This window comes from Salminus brasiliensis, chromosome 1, assembly GCF_030463535.1.
Source record: "Salminus brasiliensis chromosome 1, fSalBra1.hap2, whole genome shotgun sequence".
Lineage (NCBI taxonomy): Eukaryota > Metazoa > Chordata > Actinopteri > Characiformes > Bryconidae > Salminus > Salminus brasiliensis.
This window is the reverse complement of record NC_132878.1, coordinates 15,085,276-15,103,680: the sequence shown is the minus strand read 5'-3', so window position 1 is coordinate 15,103,680 and position 18,405 is coordinate 15,085,276. Positions and strand designations below refer to the sequence as shown.

The following is an 18,405-nucleotide window of genomic DNA, read 5'->3' as shown; positions in this document are numbered from 1 at the left end:
TGTATTTGTTTTATTATTATTGTGATTATGATTATGACAATGGTGATTATTCCTTTATACATGTTAAGTTTGTTTGTTTTTTTTGTTTTTTTTTACAAATCTTGGTGGTTTTTTTATTTGTGGCAATTCCCCCCCACACACACACATTTTGAAAACTATAAACTATTTTATAACAATCACAATTTAAAAAAAAAAAATTCTTTTTTTAATAAAAGCTACTTACCGTCTTTAAACAGTGAGAGGCAGCAACGCTCTGGCAATACACAGCCACAGAGGAAGTAAAAAAGGAAAAGACGAAGCCAAATTCTGCGATCTACAAATCATAGCCTGCACACAGTTGCCGCAAGGAGCTGCTGAAGATCTGCGGTTATCCGCAGCGTCTGACCCTCGTGACCGACCGTCCATTCAAGCTTTCAGCCAACATGGCAGCTCCCTTGCGCAGGGTGTGTTTCTCCCTATTTTCAGGGTTGCGAAGAGGGACAGGGTGAGTGACTATATTTGTGTTATGAATTGAAAGTTATGGCTCACGGCCATTTTTACATCGTGACCCCGCAGGTTTGGTTTGACGTTAGAGAAATTCAGCGTACTGAACCTGATAGGCTGCGTGTACTGGGCATGTCAAAGGAGAAGGAAGCGCTGAGCTGAGCTGAGCTGCCTTCAAGATGCATGCTTGTCCTTTAAAGTGGAGCTTGCTTTAAAATGTTGTAACGTTTCCTCATTGAGACATCAGGTATACTTAAAGCACCAAGAGAGTTTGTAAGTTGGTTAGGTGGTTGTAGGTGGGATTCCTGCTGGTCTACAGTCCACCCCCCCCCAGCAGGACAAAGTAACTTACAGTTGTAAGAAAAATGAATACAACCCTTTGGAATTTCCTGGATTTCTTAGCATTGCTAATAAAATGTGGTCTGATCCTAACTTACTATTATAAACAAACACCATCTAACTAAACACACAAACTGTTGTACTGTTCATGTCTTTTATTGAGCACACTGGGTAAACAGCCACAGTGCAGGCTAGAAAAAGTAAGTGAAGCCTTGGGTTCTTGGTCACCTTGCCCTTTGTACTCTTGGGGTGACTTTAACCCCTTAACATTCCAGGGCTTATTACACACTAAGGTGTATTTCTCAGTAACTACAAGGACATCTGTAAAAATGGGTGGGGCTATTCTATGGGTAAGTTATACTAAGGTTGTAATAACACTTTTGGCCTGCTGGTGGGCCATAGGCTTTTTAAGGATGTCAAATTCTTTGGAAAAGTGGCAGCATTCTTGAATTTTCTCCATTTGTAGACAATTTGTCTAACTGTGGATTAATGTACACCCAGATTTTTAGCAATGCTTTTCAAGCCTTTTATTGATTTCCGTTGATACCTGGTTCACACTTACCAGTCTGTCTGGAGAAGAACAGATTTGTCAGCAGTCAAGCTTTGTGTGCTTTATTTAATGGGCAAAACACCTGTAAAACCCTTACTTCCAATCTCATCTCCTTAATTGAAACACATTTTGCCCATAAGCTTTTGGAGAAGTCATTGGCACAGAGGTTCACTTACTTTTTCTAGCCTGCAGTGTGGATGTTTACTCAATAGTGTGTGTGTGTCTATAATTGTGATGTAGATAAAATACCATGCCGTAGTGTATTAGTGATTAATGCAGAAATGTAGGTAATTAAAGTTACTTACTTTAGCACTTACTTTTTCTTGCAACTACACAGTGGTGAAATCACCTCCAGGACATTTATAATGCTTATTCATTACATTTTTCTGCCGTTATCTAATTATAAAGTGATCCTGACTGAACATTTCCAGTAAAAGTTTAGTTATTCCTATATTTAATCTCTTGCCTGTCTGTACGACTAAATTGTTGGAGTAAGTCTGAATATAGGCTGCAGGTATGTTACCCAGAAGTAGACCTACCACCTAAATATAGGTCCATGGACAAACAGAGTTTCAGACAACCCCCTGGTAACTCCCTGCCATAAAGCAGGTGTTTGTAGCCATGATTTGCACAAATCTGCATCTCAGTGGAGACGAGTAGCAAAGCTTTGACCCTCCCTCAGCACCACAAAGCTTCAGTTAGGCCTATATGTATTTGGATGGTGACAATTTGTACTTTTTCTTCTGTACAGAACCATAATATATTTCATCTTTAAGTAAGTATTGCAGTAACTGTTTAGAAATTACAGCCATTTTTAAACAGCCCCTTCAGACTCTCAGACATTTCATATTCCAGCAGTCCACACTCTAAGTTTAATAATATTGTCCTTTTTGGAGAAGCATGTTTTGGAGCATATTTAGGAATCTGTATTTGACCTGTGTTTTATTTTCATGAATATAATGAGTAATACATATACATATTACATAGTTAATGATAGATAAATTCCAACCAGTATTTAAATGATTCATATAAACAAATCTGAGGGCATTTTTGTGTTACAATAGTTTAAAATAGAAAAAACGTATAAATCATCAATAAAATCAAGGCATGGGTTTCCGAGTGTTAATGTATGTAATTAGAGCCTCGCACACACTGCTTGTTTGACAGGCTTTTCTTTACATTGTAATAAATGGAAATTGTTTATCTGGGTGCAGTTCCAGTGGACTCAGATGGAGTCGGCAGAAAACGCTATTCTCACGTGCAAAAGGTCAGTGTCTCTCTTTTTTTTTTTCTTTTTTTTTTGCCGGTTTTAGTGGTTTACTAGGTTGTGGATACTGTAGGAGTCTTTGCTGTTTTTACTTTGTGAAAGTGAATTTCTTGCTCAGTATGTGAATAAGCATTGTGGTGCTATTGCTAAAGATACCCAGCAGGTGGAAGTGTCATCTCTCAGTCTAGCCTGTGTTTATTTATTTATTTATTTATTTATTTTTTAAAATGCCAATAGAGCAAGACCAGACATGAAGCTCAGAGAAAATCTGTTAAATTTATTTGTAAGTGTACATTTATAACAGATTTGCCATATATGGAATTTGCCAGTTATATATATTTTAAATATATTTTTAAATACATTTGTTTTAGTTTTAATTTAATTTACAAGATCAAGTAATCCAATTGCATCTTTACCTTGTATCTGCACCTGTGAAATATTTTTTGCCTTGTTAAATGCAAAATTGCATATGCATATATATATATATATATATATATATATATATACGCCATAAATTCAGAAATTCTGATATTCTAGTGTGTGAAATGTGTTAAATATAATGTATTTAAAATGTGTACAAATATATATATATATTTTTCTATATGGATATGACTGCAGCTGTAAAGTCCTTTTTGTTTCACGGTTGGAAGTATAGTTTTTATTTAAGCCAAATTCATACTAGACTGGCTGGAGAAGACACTAGGCCACCAATAAGTCCTCAGTGTTGGTGATGTTAGCATGCACTCATTAGTTAGCCAATTTGCCAACCATGAAAACAGTAAGTAAATAAATACAAATATTCAGTAACTTGATACTGACAGAAAACAGAGCAGAACTGATGTGGTAAACAGTAGTGGGGTGATCTCTGTGTAGAGCTGAGCTTAGCTTGGCTAATACAGCTAGCTACCATAAACAGTATAGCACAGAAGTGAGCATAATGATGCCAGGTCTTTATATAGCTACTTACTACAGGACAGTACTGCGTCCTGAGTCGTAGTATAAATCCATTTCAACATCAGTGGTTTGATTAAAGCTAACTTGTGTGTTCAGCATATGTGCTTAGCTGAGGAGCTAACTTGGCGATTAGCATGCTAGCGCTAGGTAGCTAGCTAACTCTAGGTATCACAAACCAAAAATAAAATATGAAAGTGAGCATATTTATGCCAGATAATTACATAATCACTACAGTACTGAGTTTTAGTTGTAGGGAAAAAAATGTGTATAACTGCTGTGATGAGGGCAGTGGGTGCCTTCTCGGCTAAAAAGGTAGCCTAGCTGGCTAACTTAGCTAGCGATTAGCACACTGGCTAACTCTGTTACCATAAGCAGCAAAATCACAAAGATGGCAATACAGTCTCCTGACAGACTGTGTGCTCAGCCACTTTCTCTTGTGTTAGGTTTTTTACTAGGTTATTGAGAGCCAGTGGGGAAGAAATGGTTGTGCTTAGACATGGCTAACATTAGCATTTCCTTTTTTGGGGGTCTTCAGAGCTGGCCATTAGTTTTGCACATAAGATTAACAGTGAAGAAGTTGCAGATGCGAAATTACTCACCATTTTAATTTAATGTCATTTTTTGTAAATAATTTGCCACCAGAAGCCTATCATTGCACATATGTATTACACTTTTATTTCACAGTGAATTTCTACATTTGCTAGTCACCCAGTCAGTAAATTGGTTTAGGCCTGTTATGCTGATGGTATCTTTTGTGGTTACTTTGATTCAGGCCCCCCAGGCCTGCAGGCTCGTGTGCGGCCACTGCCTCTTCTAATTGCAACCGGAAGTGGCTACCTTGGATACGACCAGTATGGCCGATACAAAGATCGAGAGCTACAGAAGCTGGGCATTGAGGTGCCTCCTCGCCTTGCCAATGAGCTACAGGTAGGGACTGAGCTCTGCTCACAGGGGTTTATGCTGCATTCTTGGGTGTTACACTTCTGACTTCAGCAACTGTTCTGGCCAGCTTTGGGCAGACATTGTTGTGAAACCGGCACATAGAGAAACACCACGGCTTGTTGTCAGCACTCATCCATGCTCACCACACGACCTCAGACTGTCTGCTATTTCTGCTGACAGTTTGTGCAATGCTCTTGAGTAGAGCTGGAGCAGCATCCTGACCATTTGAGTTAGCCAATGTCTCTGGATACTGAGCTGTGTGTGTGTGTGTGTGTGTGTGTGTGTGTGTGTGTGTGTGTGTATGCATATGCATATGCATGTGCACGTGTACGTGTACAAATGTCATAAGACATCTGTGGATTTTCTATACCTTTATTTTGACTGTATATTGGAAGTTTATTGATAGTTGCAATATCCATATTGACTTCATATAAAACTAAATAGTAAAAGGATTTGCAATTCATGTGTCATGAGGATTACATGATATTATGATGTGATAAATGCAGTGTTAGAATATAAATGGAGATTATATATCTATAAATGAGATGAAATGCCTAATACTGAATGCATTCCTTGATAGGGGTTAATTAATTCTGTGAGGCCAGGGCTTTTGCAGCTGTTTCTCTTGAGGCAGAATGTAAACATTCACTTGGACCTTTCACAGAAAGGTTAACATGACCTTGTGTTTACAATATTACATTACTGGCTTCACTGACATTTTGCACTTCAGGTTTGAGATGGCTATTTGTCTTTAGATTCTCAGACCTTAGGCTAAACTTTTATTTAGCTCTGTCCTCTAATCTGTCTCTTCTTAACAGTTCTTTTAATCTCAGTTACCCTAAATGATTGCAAACAGTATTTCTGTGGTCAGTTTATTGACCTCCTTGTTTCCACTCAGTCACTTTAAGAACCAATTGTTCTCCAGAGACATTTAAAGGTGCCATAGAACCCATTTATTGAGTATTATAGATTGGTCTTTAGTGTTTATGTAGTAAGTGTTTGACTTTGGTTGGGGTGAAAAATGTCCAGATAGGTTTTTACAAGCCTGCTTACAACCTTATTATTTTGACTCCAAATGAAACATGCTAATTTCCCTTGTATGGTGGGCATATGGTTGATGTCACTGCGATGGCTCACAGCAGCATAGCATATCCTAGCCTGTCTTAGCCTAACTTAACCTAGCCTAACTTTTAGCATTGTAAAGAGAACATTGTTATTATTATTAACTTTTGTAATTATTCTGAATTGTAAGTCTTTCTGAATAGTTTTGCTGTTGTCCTGGTGTCTGTATCGGTATTTGTGCCGATACTGGCACTTATACACCATATCCGTATATACAGAGAGCACCGATACCATGAAGCTCACTGACACCCTACATTTTTACACATAGAAAATTTGTTTGCATACTTTGTTATAAAACCAAACATTTAAACAACCAGTAAAAGCCACTCATTAATAGTTATTACAATTTAACAGACATTTAATGAGATCTTTACACTTTCTGCACTTTCTGTTTCCATGTGGTGATTTTTTTTGGTTCTGAAACAAGAAATTTAAGCAGCTTGTTTAAAGGCTACACATTGTAGTTTAGTACTTTTTACACAGAGACGTGTTCCATGTAAAATTGCTGCATAAGCACAACTAACATTTTTTTCACTGCTCTGAAATATGAATTTTAAACACTAATATAAAGGATGTTTGGTGAAAACTTAGCAAGATTGTGCTTCCCTTCTTGCACATGTTTCTACATTGTGGCAGTTTAAAAATGTTCAAAGCTCTGAAACTTTTCAAATGTGCAGTGACTCAATCAGTAAATGATATTCTTTCAAATGTATTATATCTTATTTGGGATACGATATAAAAAAAGTACCATCATAAAAAGTGTAACACTATAAATATCAGGATAGTCATATCATATAGTCATCTATCCAGTATTTAAGTCAGAGTTGGTATCGGTATTAGAAAGAAGGGTGTTATCAATGCATCCCTAGTTGTTAGCTAGCTGTAGAGATTGTTGTATGGCTAGCTTTTATCCTAGCACTGTTTTGCAGATTTGTGGGGCTCAATGATGTTGAAGTTTTGAAATGAAGTCATCTATAGCTCTGATTTGGTTATGCAAGATTTGCCAGTGTTTGTCACTTCCATGTACTGAACTCTCATTATTCAACTATGCCAAGATAAATACAGTTTCTAGGGAATCATTCTAGGAAATATTTAACTGTTGCTCAAAACCACCGTGAAATACTATATCTGTTGCAGCCAGAGATTGTGCACCGGTGTCTCTTGTTCGTTACTGCCTTTTCAAAGTAGTGTAGTAGTGTCACTTTCTCACAGACTTAAACTGCTTGTGTCACAAAGTTAGGTTTTCATGTGGGTGGCTAGTATTTAATCAGACTGCACCCACTATAGTTGCTATGATGCTTTTGGACTGCAAGCCAGTCAGAACTCTTGTAGTAGTTTCTGGCATGACCTGAGAGTGGGGTGAGCTGCTGTCAGCCTGTAAATTGCGCCTGATAGGCCGGCTTTGTTTGAGGAATTTCCCTGGTTCATTCAAGGTCTTATCAGCCTCGTCTGTCCTACCTTATCTGTTTTAGTATACAATAATTACATCACACAGACATCGTACCTCCAGCGTGGATTTGTTGACTGATTTTGACCGTGTCACATTGGACAGTCATAGTTTGGACTGTCAGAACATGACACATGTTCAGAGGGCACAACGCAGTCAAAAGCTAGCCCAAAAAAGTATGCTCAATTAAGAAATGCACATTGTCATTTTTGTTTTTAAATAAATTGGAGCACATATTGGGGGGAAACTACAGTACAGTAAATGCACGTTATTTCAAAATTGTGATGTGTGCGATGGCCAAATAAGCTCTTTCCTCTGTGTGCATTTATAAGCGCCACAGGTTGAGGCACTGTGGGAGCTCATTGAGAGGTGATGTCATGCTCTGAAATGAGAGAGGGGGGGTGGGACAAGCACACCATACTTGTAAGTTTAGTGATGTCCTGAGTTCGATTAAATGGAAGACCAAGCGAACCTGGATGAACCAATCAACTAAACTCCTGCGATCATTCCCTCGACTGTGTAATTTAAGCTTCAGTTAACTGGAACATGGTCGTTGCTGTGGTGTTTAGACTGCTTGGCAACGTACCTAAGCCTAGATAGCCGGCTACCAGTCCAAACACAGCAGAACCTGTCCCGTTTAGCCTTTCTATCGCTCCACCTCACACGTTTTTGTTTTTTTTATCCCCAACACTCGCGTGAGTAGTTCAGCAGTTAATCACTGCAGTAAGCTGCACTGGGCTGTGTGATACTCAGTGGATCTGTAGCTAAGCAAAGACTAGCTTAGCGAGTGGGCTACAGATCCAAAGCCGCAGAAAAACCTTTAAATTCAGCTTTCTGTCCTTCCCACTTTAGTTGCTCAACCATAGTCATTATTGTCGAAACATGTATAAGTGGGCTGTCAGTCAGCTAGAATAAAAATTGTTCAGTGGAGAGCTGATTGTTAACTAAGCTAAGGCTAACTAGCTTCTCTCTCCTGATTGAGTGCAGTGTTTAAAAGTGTTGTTCACTTGGTCTGTGACCCTGTGAGCAAACTGAGCTTTGTATTTGAGCATTTTTCACTTTAAAATCAACGCAGGATAATCTTGTACAGATGCCACATAAACTTAGGCCCATCTGCACAACTTGCGCTACGCGCTACTCCCCGCTTCCAGTAATACTAAGGTAGTATTTTGAGACGGTATGAGAGTATTGAAAACAGTGGATACTATCCAACCCTAATGTCAATGTACAAAATATATATATATATTTTGTGTAATTTTAGAGCATTTCTACTGGTCCATTTATCATACAATTATACACATTATTAAGAACAGTTGCCAGATTCACGTGATATCAAGAAGTGATATCAAGAAATGGTGATGCTATATAGTGACGCTATAAAGTTTCCATTATCAGGCATTGAGAAGGCAGTGACATACCATAGGCACTGCCCTATTGGCCAGTCTAAGCCACACACACCCACTCATGCCACTTTTCACAGCAATGACATTTCATTTATCAGGATTTACATCTTCCTTCCCTCTTTGGAAGGAAGTGCTAATACTACCAATGACTTTATTTATCCAGCAGAAGCCCAGAAAAGTCAAAGTATAGCAGAACTATAAATACCCTGGACAGAACACTTGGTCAGAAGTGTTGGGTGGACTCCTGCTGAAAGATGTTGAATAGTGAATGCTTTGTGAAGCTGTTATTAATGGCTGGTGATTTTGAAGAAGACTCAGAGACCATTTAAATGGTCTTGAATATAGCTTTTTTATGCTGCTAAATGATTTCAGAAAAAAGCAAGTGTGCTCAATCCTTTATCTGTTGCTGTAGTCTAAACAGATTTGACTGTGACATGAAAGCATGTGTTTCTGTCACAGTGACACACAACCAAACTCTGCTGGCAGAGTTTCAGAAACTGGCTGAAACACATTGCATTCTGGCGCAATTATGCGCCCCCACACACACACAGAACAACCGAAATCTGTCTCAACCCTTTGCCTACTAGATACTAACACATTCAAATGTAGACAGACTCCCAACTCCCGAAAGGAGACTAACTTACTGGGTTCAGAACAATAGCCAGATTTTTTTTCTCCAAGAAGAAGTGTGTGAGTCCAGCACAGAATCGTAATGAGAACAGTCTCAAGCTGTTCTTTCAGACAGTTCGTAGAATTAAAGTCTGGGTCAGTGCTGCCACAATCCTACCCTCACAGCCAACAGCCGAAGAGTACAGCTCTGGTTCTGTTAACAGCGTGAGAAAAAGTCTTAGAAAAGTCGCAAAGGGGGGGTTACTTAGTACTGAGGGAGCATGTGGGGTACTTGGGTTCAGTTCCTTTTTGGTTATTTTACTATAAAAGATGGAAATGTAAAAGTAATCTTGCTTAAAATATAAATAAGTTTGTTCCATATGTATCTTTTATCTCTATCTTGGATCTTCCTTTACTCTCTTATCTATTCACAGTAACTGACATTGTTACCAGGGCTACCCAAATATATTAAGTTGAGAGGTTTTGGACTTCACTTGTGAACATATCTGTCCAGCTTAGCATTCTGTATAGGGGAATGTTAAGGAAACCCTTTAGAAGGTCACCTCTGAGATGCTTAATTTCCTACAAATAATATAGTATACAGTTTAATATCATAGTCTACAGTGTGACCTGCAAAATGGAATAAACTGAAACCATCCTAAAATGAGCTTGTTTAGTGCATGATAAAGTAGCACAATTTTAGATTTTGTCTTTTTCAAGTTAGCAGTTTGGCTCATTCAGGCAAAAAAGAAGCCCCCCTTCCCTTTTCTACACACTAGCAGAGAGGGCGATGTTTACTGTTTAATAATTAATCTGTGTCTATTATAAAACCTATTCTTACTCTCCAGCCTTTCCGCCTAACTGATACTAAATAGGAAGTGAGACCCTTCACTCATTGGTCAAGTCGATATGTGATGACGCCATCCCTAGAGACAGTTAAAGGGCGTGTAAGCAGAACACAGTGTGCAGAAATGACTCACGAGTTGGCTGTTTAGACAGGAAAGAGGGGATGAACTTCCTGTAAATCGGTCTTGTCCCCACGTTGAAGGACTGAGTGTGGAAGTAAGTTTGAAACTATAAAATTCTTTTGAGTTTAACCTTTTAATCTGGAGTAATTAATTTGCTGTAGTTAGAAATTATGTTTGAGGATTAATTGTGGTACTAAATGTTAGAAAGAGGAAGACTATAAATGGAGACTAAGCCTTAATGTTTGTTTGCTTAGGACATCATTGAAATAACCAGTTATCAAGTGTGTGATTCTTCAGTAAGTGTATTAAAAGCTGATGAATAGGTATGAGATTTATAATACTGTTAATTTCTCAGAACTTTCTGTTTTTGTCCAGCAGAAGTAGGCACTTAGACACTCTGTCATGTGATGTCTTACTTACATACTTTATATTGTTGATGGAAAAATGCTATTATTATCAGGAAACATGTCAAGGAGGCTGAGATACTGATTTAGTTTATTATTGTTATTATTGTTATTGTTAAGTATTTAAGAATTTTTAAGAATGCCAAGAAAATATACCTGGAAGAATCTATGTTATTTTAGTATATATCTGTATTATTTGCCTTGCTAACCCTGAGAATATGATCCTGATGCTTTTTTTTGTTTTGTAAGTGTCTGTCTGTCTGTTTTTAAACTGTTCTGGACTGTTGCAAATCTTTTGTGTAACAAACATGCAAATGAAACCGGTGCAAACACTTCCCAAAAACGTCCTAAGACCACGTGGAGAAGTGTCATCAGCATTAACCATTTAGCTGTGTTTAGAGTGTTTAAAAACATAAACTATTTATTTGTTTTGTATGCTTGTTTATTTACTTACTTCCTTCATTCAAGTTCATAACGTCAACATAAAGATAAAATACCCAATCCAAAGTAGTCACGTGAAAAATCGACACCCCATGGAAACCTTTATATTTAAAGGTATGGAGATATTGATTTTAATTTGAGCAATATTAAAAGATTAGGGTAATATAACTAAACCCGTACAACTGAAGAGATGTCTTTTAAAAAATATTTGTAAAATGTAATTAATACAAATGCGAGGTCAAAGTTAGGACACCCACTTAGTGTTTTATGTGACAGAAAGGATTTCCTTCTTGCGGACCAAACATGTGTGATCTTCTTTTGATATTAAATGCTTTGACGTCAGCTGTGGCAAGAGCTTCCTGTACGTCTCATGATGACATTTTAGGATTGTTGGAGACTTCTTTACTCCTCTTGTGGTCTACTCATAGGCTAGCCTATAGGCTGCTTAGCACTCATCATGCTAGGCAGCCTGACCTGGTCATGTTGGAATATTTTGCGGACACGCTGGATACGGCTGATATCTTATTGTTATGAGATCTTTTTAAATGCCTTCCCTGACTCCTTTTTTTTGCACTTTGGGTCAAGCTATGGTTGCGTGCTAATTGTGTACTACACACTATAAGGTATATACTATATACTAATCTTAATACTGTGGGTTTGGCAGATTAGTACACAAAAATATTTACATACTCTCAGGAAATTATGATGTGTTGCCATGCCAACACACTGTACATCTGCACATGCATCGTTGTCCACTATATATATTCCCCTCTCTTTCCCTAGGATAATAGTGTCCATCGCAACCACACTCAAATCCCGACTTGGATATCGGAGTATACTCAGCTTTGACAGTTTTATCTATATTACGTACTACAGACTCAAGCATTAGCTAATATTACTAATCATTAAATTATTGGGACACAACTAGGCTCCTCCAAAATCATCTCTAACAATGTTCATGTGCAGCTGATATAATTACATTTTACAAATTATTTTCAAAGGACATTTGTTCAGTGGGTTTATTTATTTTACGTCCATATCTCAGTACTGCTAAAATGAAAGATTAAATGTCCATATGGTTTAATTATGTTTTTTAAACACATTTTTTGCACATGATGTGTTTTTTTTTGCACATGTTAACGCAGGAGAAAAGCCAACTGTGGAAATGCATTGTTTGTAGCCAGGAGCATGCATGTGAACACAAGAGATTGCTGTCTGGTTAACAGCTCAAGCAAGTCCTTCCCGTTCACAGTTCTAGATAGAAGAGAGATTTCTTTTGCAGTTTTTGAACAAAGATATTTGACCTGCACAGCCAAGCATTAAGCTATTCCCCCACCCGCTAGGAGCCAGAAGAGAAAAAATAGAGGAAGAATGAAGCAATGGTTCAGGGAGTGCAGGGGGCAGTGAGCACACGCTTGATTGTATTGTCTTTTTCTAGAAAAAAAAACCCATCACCCCTCCTCTGCCCAAAGCCTCATTTTCAAATCACCATCCTTCTGGCTGCACCAGGAGCTCTTGCCTCTGTTAGGAGCTTAAAAGAGGAGGCGGATCCACTAGCGTGCCAGCCAATGACAGCCGTGCAGCAGAACCGCTGACCAACTGAGGGGGGTGTTTGGTGTGGAGCTTTGCAGCAGAGAAGCACCGGCAAGGAGAAGCCAGCGACCAGTGGGAGCCTGAGCGAGCGAGCAAGGGAGAGGGAGAGAGAGAGAGGGCTAAAGCTGGTGGAGCGCACGAATCTTTCCTCAGTGATCATGTGTCAACCGAACCTGAAGCAGCGACAGCAGCAGTGGAGCGGGGCGGGGAAATGGTGAGATGTTGCAGGGCTTTGAACAGGCCGTCCTCTTGCTACAATCTCCACAGAGTCAGGGTTGATGCTCGGCGCCTCCGGACGCTCAGCTCCTCCTCCTCCTCCTATTCCTCTTTCTCGGCGGGAGCAGCAGGGGGGTCCGCAGGCGGCGTCAGCAGCGCCAGCAGCGGAGGCCCCGGAGCCCCGGGGGGCGCCGTTCGGCTGAGCCAACAGAACCGCTTCAGGTACCGAGAGAAGGATGGAAACAGATTGTGTTGTAGAACAGAGTCCAGGCTGAGAGTGCGTAGGATACAGTGGCATGTTGTTTTGGATGGATGCAGGGCCTTGAAATTTGGTTGGATTGTTGATGTGGGAGATCTCCCAGGGAGAGCAACACAAAGACAGAGAGATGACGGACGAAAGGCTGACGGGAAGATTCAGGAAAAGTGATAAATGGAAAATAAGTGATAAATCTGGTGCTAAATGTTAGGAAAAAGGATGCACGTAGCTTTTATTCAGCGTGTCAGTTATGCTAACAGGCTCAGGTGGAAGCTAGTGTATTGAAGTGGTCTGCTGTACGACTAGACTGAGGAGTTTGGCACACAGGCACATTTTGAAAACAGACCAGAGTGGACAGAGCGTGAGGCCTGGCACTCTTGCAGCCCTCTGTCCTCCAAACACAAAGCTGTGGGACCGCATTTGGCCTAATTGCAGCATAATGCCCCTAAGCTTCTGTCAGGAAGCTCGTGAACAATGTTGGCCAGTGGGGCCAGCGTTAGCCAGCCTCAAGCCATACCGTACCTGAGCCTTGACCTGTGCTCCAAACAGGCCTTTAGCCTTGAACTGTACCTTGCCGTAGCCAGCCCACTGCTTCAGTGTGAAAGATGGAGAGAGGGAATCAAAGGAGGCCACCATACAGGCAGCGATTGGCTAAAATGTTTCTGCAGCGAACAAGAAAGGATGGCAGCTCAAGCTTAGGATATGTTGTGGCTTTCTTTTCAGTTGTCTTATTTGTTGGAGTTACTGATGGTTTTGAGCTTCCAGCCTTAAGCCAGTTGAAGCCCCAGCATTTATTTGTGTGGAGAGAATAACAAGTGAGCTGCAGTGCTCTTCACGCCTCTTCAGCTGTACCGGACAGGCTGGGGGGAAGGGCTGGAAAGCCTTTAACACACTAATGAACCTCAGCCCAGTGTGACCGCTCAGGGCCTGCACCAAATGAAATGTTTATAGCTGTTGTCATTTAGGGCCATTTATGACTGGTGCAGGGGATATCTAGAAGACTGAATTTCAACTTAGAGATGCTACATAGTATTGCAGGAAAGGAGTATTCGTTTAACCAATCAAGCCAGCATTTGCATACTAAAAGAAAATTATACCTTGGATATACCTAATGGATTATTATGGGAATACAGGGTGAAGGGAAATTTAATATTCTATAATTTGATAGGACCAAAGTGTGAATTTCGCTTTTTTTATTAAGTGTAGTTATGCATAGTTGCATGCAGTTGTTTGGGCACCCCTGATCAAAATTTCTGATGCTGTGAATGGTTAAGTAAGTGGAAAATGAGCTGGCCTCCAAAAGGCATGAGGTTAAAGATGAAGCATTGTTTTTAACATTTTAAGCAAAATTTCTGTGTTATTTTTGTTTCCTCACTTTGTGATGCACTAGAGAAATGACAGTTCTCAGGACCAGTGGAGGTCAAATTGAGGTCTGAAAGAGAGAACTGTTTGTATGATTGGTAGAAAGATTTTTGCAAGGAAGAATGTGCATAAATCTCCTAAACAAAAAATGAAAGACACTTATCTGTTTTATAAATGGCAAGTTGTGATACTTGCCAAAGGAAGTGTTATCCATGCGGTGTGCTCAAACCTTTTTTTTGTTACTTTGAAGCTGCAAAAGATGGAAAGAAGAAAGTAATCTTGCTTTAACTTTATGCCTTTTGGAAGTCAGCTCATCTTTTACTTGTTTAGCTATTTGTAGTAACACATTTTGACCATGGCTTGCCGATTTGTGCGTGCCATCGTATATTATTTTTACACCCTGCTACTTGAAAACATGAGTGCCATAGCAAGAGTGTCTTGCCAGGGGCACAGTGTTAGGGGTGTGTTGCCAAGGGCACATCACCAATAGCAGTTTGTTAAGCACATAGACACATAGATAGCAGAGACTGCTTGTTGTTCTAGCTAATGTTATCTAGGTTAAGAAACAGGCAAAATATTACCCTGATAAAGTATTATGCTGGCACGTTGTTCGCTGAGGTGAAAAATGTGTTACTTTTACCCAAGATGTTTTCTCCTTCTCGTGGTTAACTGATTTAGTTCATTGACTCTTACAATTACTCAAATGTCAAAATTAGTCCCAATGCGCATCCTTATAAAATAATTTTTAATAACATTGCCTTGGGTGCGGTCTCTTGTTGTTCCAGAAAAGTTTCCTCACTTTGCCTTTTTAAAACACTGAAAATACCAGAGTCAGAAAACCATATTAGCTTCTTACCCCACTGGTTTGTGTCATTGTGAGTGAATGACTACACTTCGTTCTCACTCTCGGGTAACTGTTCAAAGTTAAAGCCTTTACTGCTGGTGCCATGTTGGGAAACAGAGCAGCATAATCATTTTATCCTAAAATACCTTGAATTATATTTATATAACAATGCTTCATTTTTCAAATCCGACTCATTCTCACTACAGGAAATGTTATGTGTGGTTTAGGCAAGGGGCAGCGCAACATAGGCTTTATTCACACATGGGCTCACTAAGACATTACCCGGAATTTGTACTAGGGAGTTGACAGGGTAAAGTCCAGGTATTGTCCGGCACAACTGATTCAGACATCGCTTACACACACATTTCCGGAAATGTTCTGGGTAACCGTGCATGTTTGAAAGGGACACAGTTGTATATGTTGCATGGAAGGCTGCACGTCATGTCTGTTTAGAAGATATGTCAAATTAGTACAATTATTACATTTATATAGAATAAAAAAAAAACAGAGCAGAGAGGTTTACTAGCCTGCACTTGTTTTAACTAATATTTTAAACTTACTTAGTTAGCTAGTTATTTTTATGTAATGGTGAAGTTCAGTCAAAATGACAATTGTCCCAGGATAACTTGTCTGTAGCAGACAACCCTCATTCAGATCACATTACAGTGTAGAACAACAGTACCATTTGTATCGATGTACTCACACTGCTGTGGTTACGCCATCAGGACAATGTAACAGGGACACTCCTAATGAGCTGATCTGGTTCATTTAGACTTTCAGTCAGATGTATAATAAGGCATGACGAAATTCAGCCTAGCTAATATTTGTGTGGTGTTTGACACTCGCAGATGAAAAAGCCAGGTGGTCGTGACATTACTGGTCAAACGAATACAGAGGAGTAAGCCTGTTGATGGTTCACCTTTTGTTGGCTTAGGCAAGGTACAGTTCAAGAGGGATGCTGGGTTCAAACAGTCAAGCAGGACAACCAAGTAAACTTTGCTTGCAAATCTAGAGCTGAATATTGTTAAAATAATAGTTGAAGTCTTAGTAATACACGTTTTTAATTTTAGAACATTGATGCAGAGGTTGTGAAAAGACAGGTAGCGTTCCCAAAGGTGTATTTTTGCATGAGCGAGAGACATAGAGACCGACAGAGAGAGAGAGAGAGAGAAAGAGAGAGAGATAAAGACAGATAGGCAGTCATTACCTAAGCCTTAAGTGCTAGGTCTCATCCTGATTAGAGTGGACAGTGTATTAGCACCAGTGTATTAGCCATCATGGCTACCTCCCAGCAGTATCTTTGTCCACCCCGCTAGTGCTGGCTCATCACTTTCAGGGCCAAATATGACCCACTTCACTGACATACTAAAGCTAATCTGGCTTTAGCCAGCTAGCTGTGGCTAGCTTGCTCCCCATCTCTCTTATCTCACTCTGTGTTTGTAAACCACTTGTAAATCACGCCACCATTCTCTGCAGACGCAACAAATCATCATAGCACGCTCTGCCACGGTCTTTTGCCTACAGTTGTGATTTTGTGGCACCTCCTTCTCGCACTGGAGCTAAAAATAGCGCACAGATTTACCACGCAAAGCTGAGTGCTGGTGGACTGCTATCGCAGCTCTGCTGGCTCTTTTTCCGCCATTATCAATGCCTCACTTGTTCTGAACTGTCAGGAGGTTGAATGGGACTGGTACATTTCAGATGTCTAGTGGGTTTTGTGTCGTTAGGGACGAGTATTGACATCTAGTTGTAATGTCATGTTATTTTTGATAAATTATTTTTAGTAGCTGGGGTATTTTTGGATCCTTCGAGCTGCCATTGAAGCTGTAGGTTCGTTTTTATTGTTCTAGGGTTGGGTGGAGGAGAGCGAGCGAGAGAGAGAGAGAGAGAGGGAATGAATTAGTGATTGTGGTAAAATGATCTCAAGAGGGTGGTCTAGGGGTTGAAGGGCATTATTACTGAAGCCCAGACTGGAGATATGCTGCTTCTGTCTCTTCCAGTTTCTATCTGTGTTTTTGTCTGCTAGTCTGCAGTGCTTTTCTGTCTCTGATCCTTCAGCTGTTCTTTCAGTCTTGCGCAACTAACTCGCTCTGGACTTTGTTTGCTTTGTCTGTCTGTATTCTGTTTCCTTTTATGTCTTGGACAAATATCCCTACCCCTAATCTTTACATCACTGTGTCCTGTAAGTCTTCTGGTATTGCTTGCATTCAGGGCCTCATTAGCTGTGTCATGCATGTTGTGCAGGTTGCAGTTCCCACAGTTGGCCTTGCGGCGGCGTCTCGGCCAGCTGAACTGCATGTCCCGGCCTACTGTTCGCCTGCGCTCATGGCCACTCTCCTTCCTCTACTACATCCTGCCATTTGGAGTGCTCAAGCCCCTCGCCAAGGTGGGCTGGCGGCGCACCAGCAGAGTAAGTCACAGTGGCATCATGCCTAGAACCAACAAAGTGTGTGTGTGTGTGTGTGTGTGTGCAAAATCTCAGTATCCAGAGACAAATTGTCAGTGTTACTGGTATAGTGGTTCTTCAATTAAAAACATTGATGTACAGTTTGCTAATTTTGACAAATTTCAGTTGCACATATTGGGCACCTAATTAGGAGCACCTAAACACTTTATTTAGAACCATTTATCTCAGAGTCTGCTCATAAAAACTCCAGATCACATTAGAACAGATGCAGATAAACAGATAAACAATGTAGTCAAAATTAACAAGAATTTCTCATTTTGAAGAAAGTAGTTGAGTTGTCACTACTTTTTGTCTTCATGTTAATATTATACGTTTAGTCTACATTTTACTGAGCAATTAAACATTTACTGACCAGATAAGCATCTTTTTAATCCTAATTTTCACAGGTGCCAAAAAGTACTGTATATAGGACAGTTGATCTAGGCTCCTGTGTAGCCTATTGACTTACTAATACTGTAATAATCCACTGTAGAAGGGAAAGTAAGGTTACACAGACACATTATGTAACATTATTGATCAGGCTGTTTAAAATGAAATTAGTCCTGCCCCGTATGTGGTCATTAACACCTTTCGAACATGGTTGTCCTTTTATTTGGTGGTCACCCTGTCGCCCAGAACTACTTAATATACAGTAGCTGTGGTAGTTTTTGGTTGCTAAAAATATTATTGGTTATTAATAGCAGGATGAGTCACAATTTCTGATAAATTCACAAATTCTGTATCAGCACACCCAGAGTT

General features: G+C 39.8%; 1 protein-coding gene across 4 annotated transcripts in view; it reads left to right on the top strand.

Annotated features, from left to right (window-relative positions):
- The first annotated feature begins 422 nt into the window (after positions 1–422).
- Positions 423–18,405, top strand: part of pisd (phosphatidylserine decarboxylase) — a 28,355-nt gene continuing 10,372 nt past the window's right edge. Inside the window, exons 1-3 of one of the 4 annotated variants that reach the window (XM_072672797.1) lie at positions 423–484; positions 2,587–2,639; positions 4,366–4,520. In XM_072672797.1, coding sequence (XP_072528898.1) covers positions 423–484; positions 2,587–2,639; positions 4,366–4,520 — 270 coding nt within the window. Of the gene's footprint in view, positions 485–2,586; positions 2,640–4,365; positions 4,521–12,210; positions 12,961–17,444; positions 17,611–18,405 lie in introns of those variants that run through there. The other 3 variants (XM_072672808.1, XM_072672787.1, XM_072672817.1) reach the window with 3 other exon arrangements.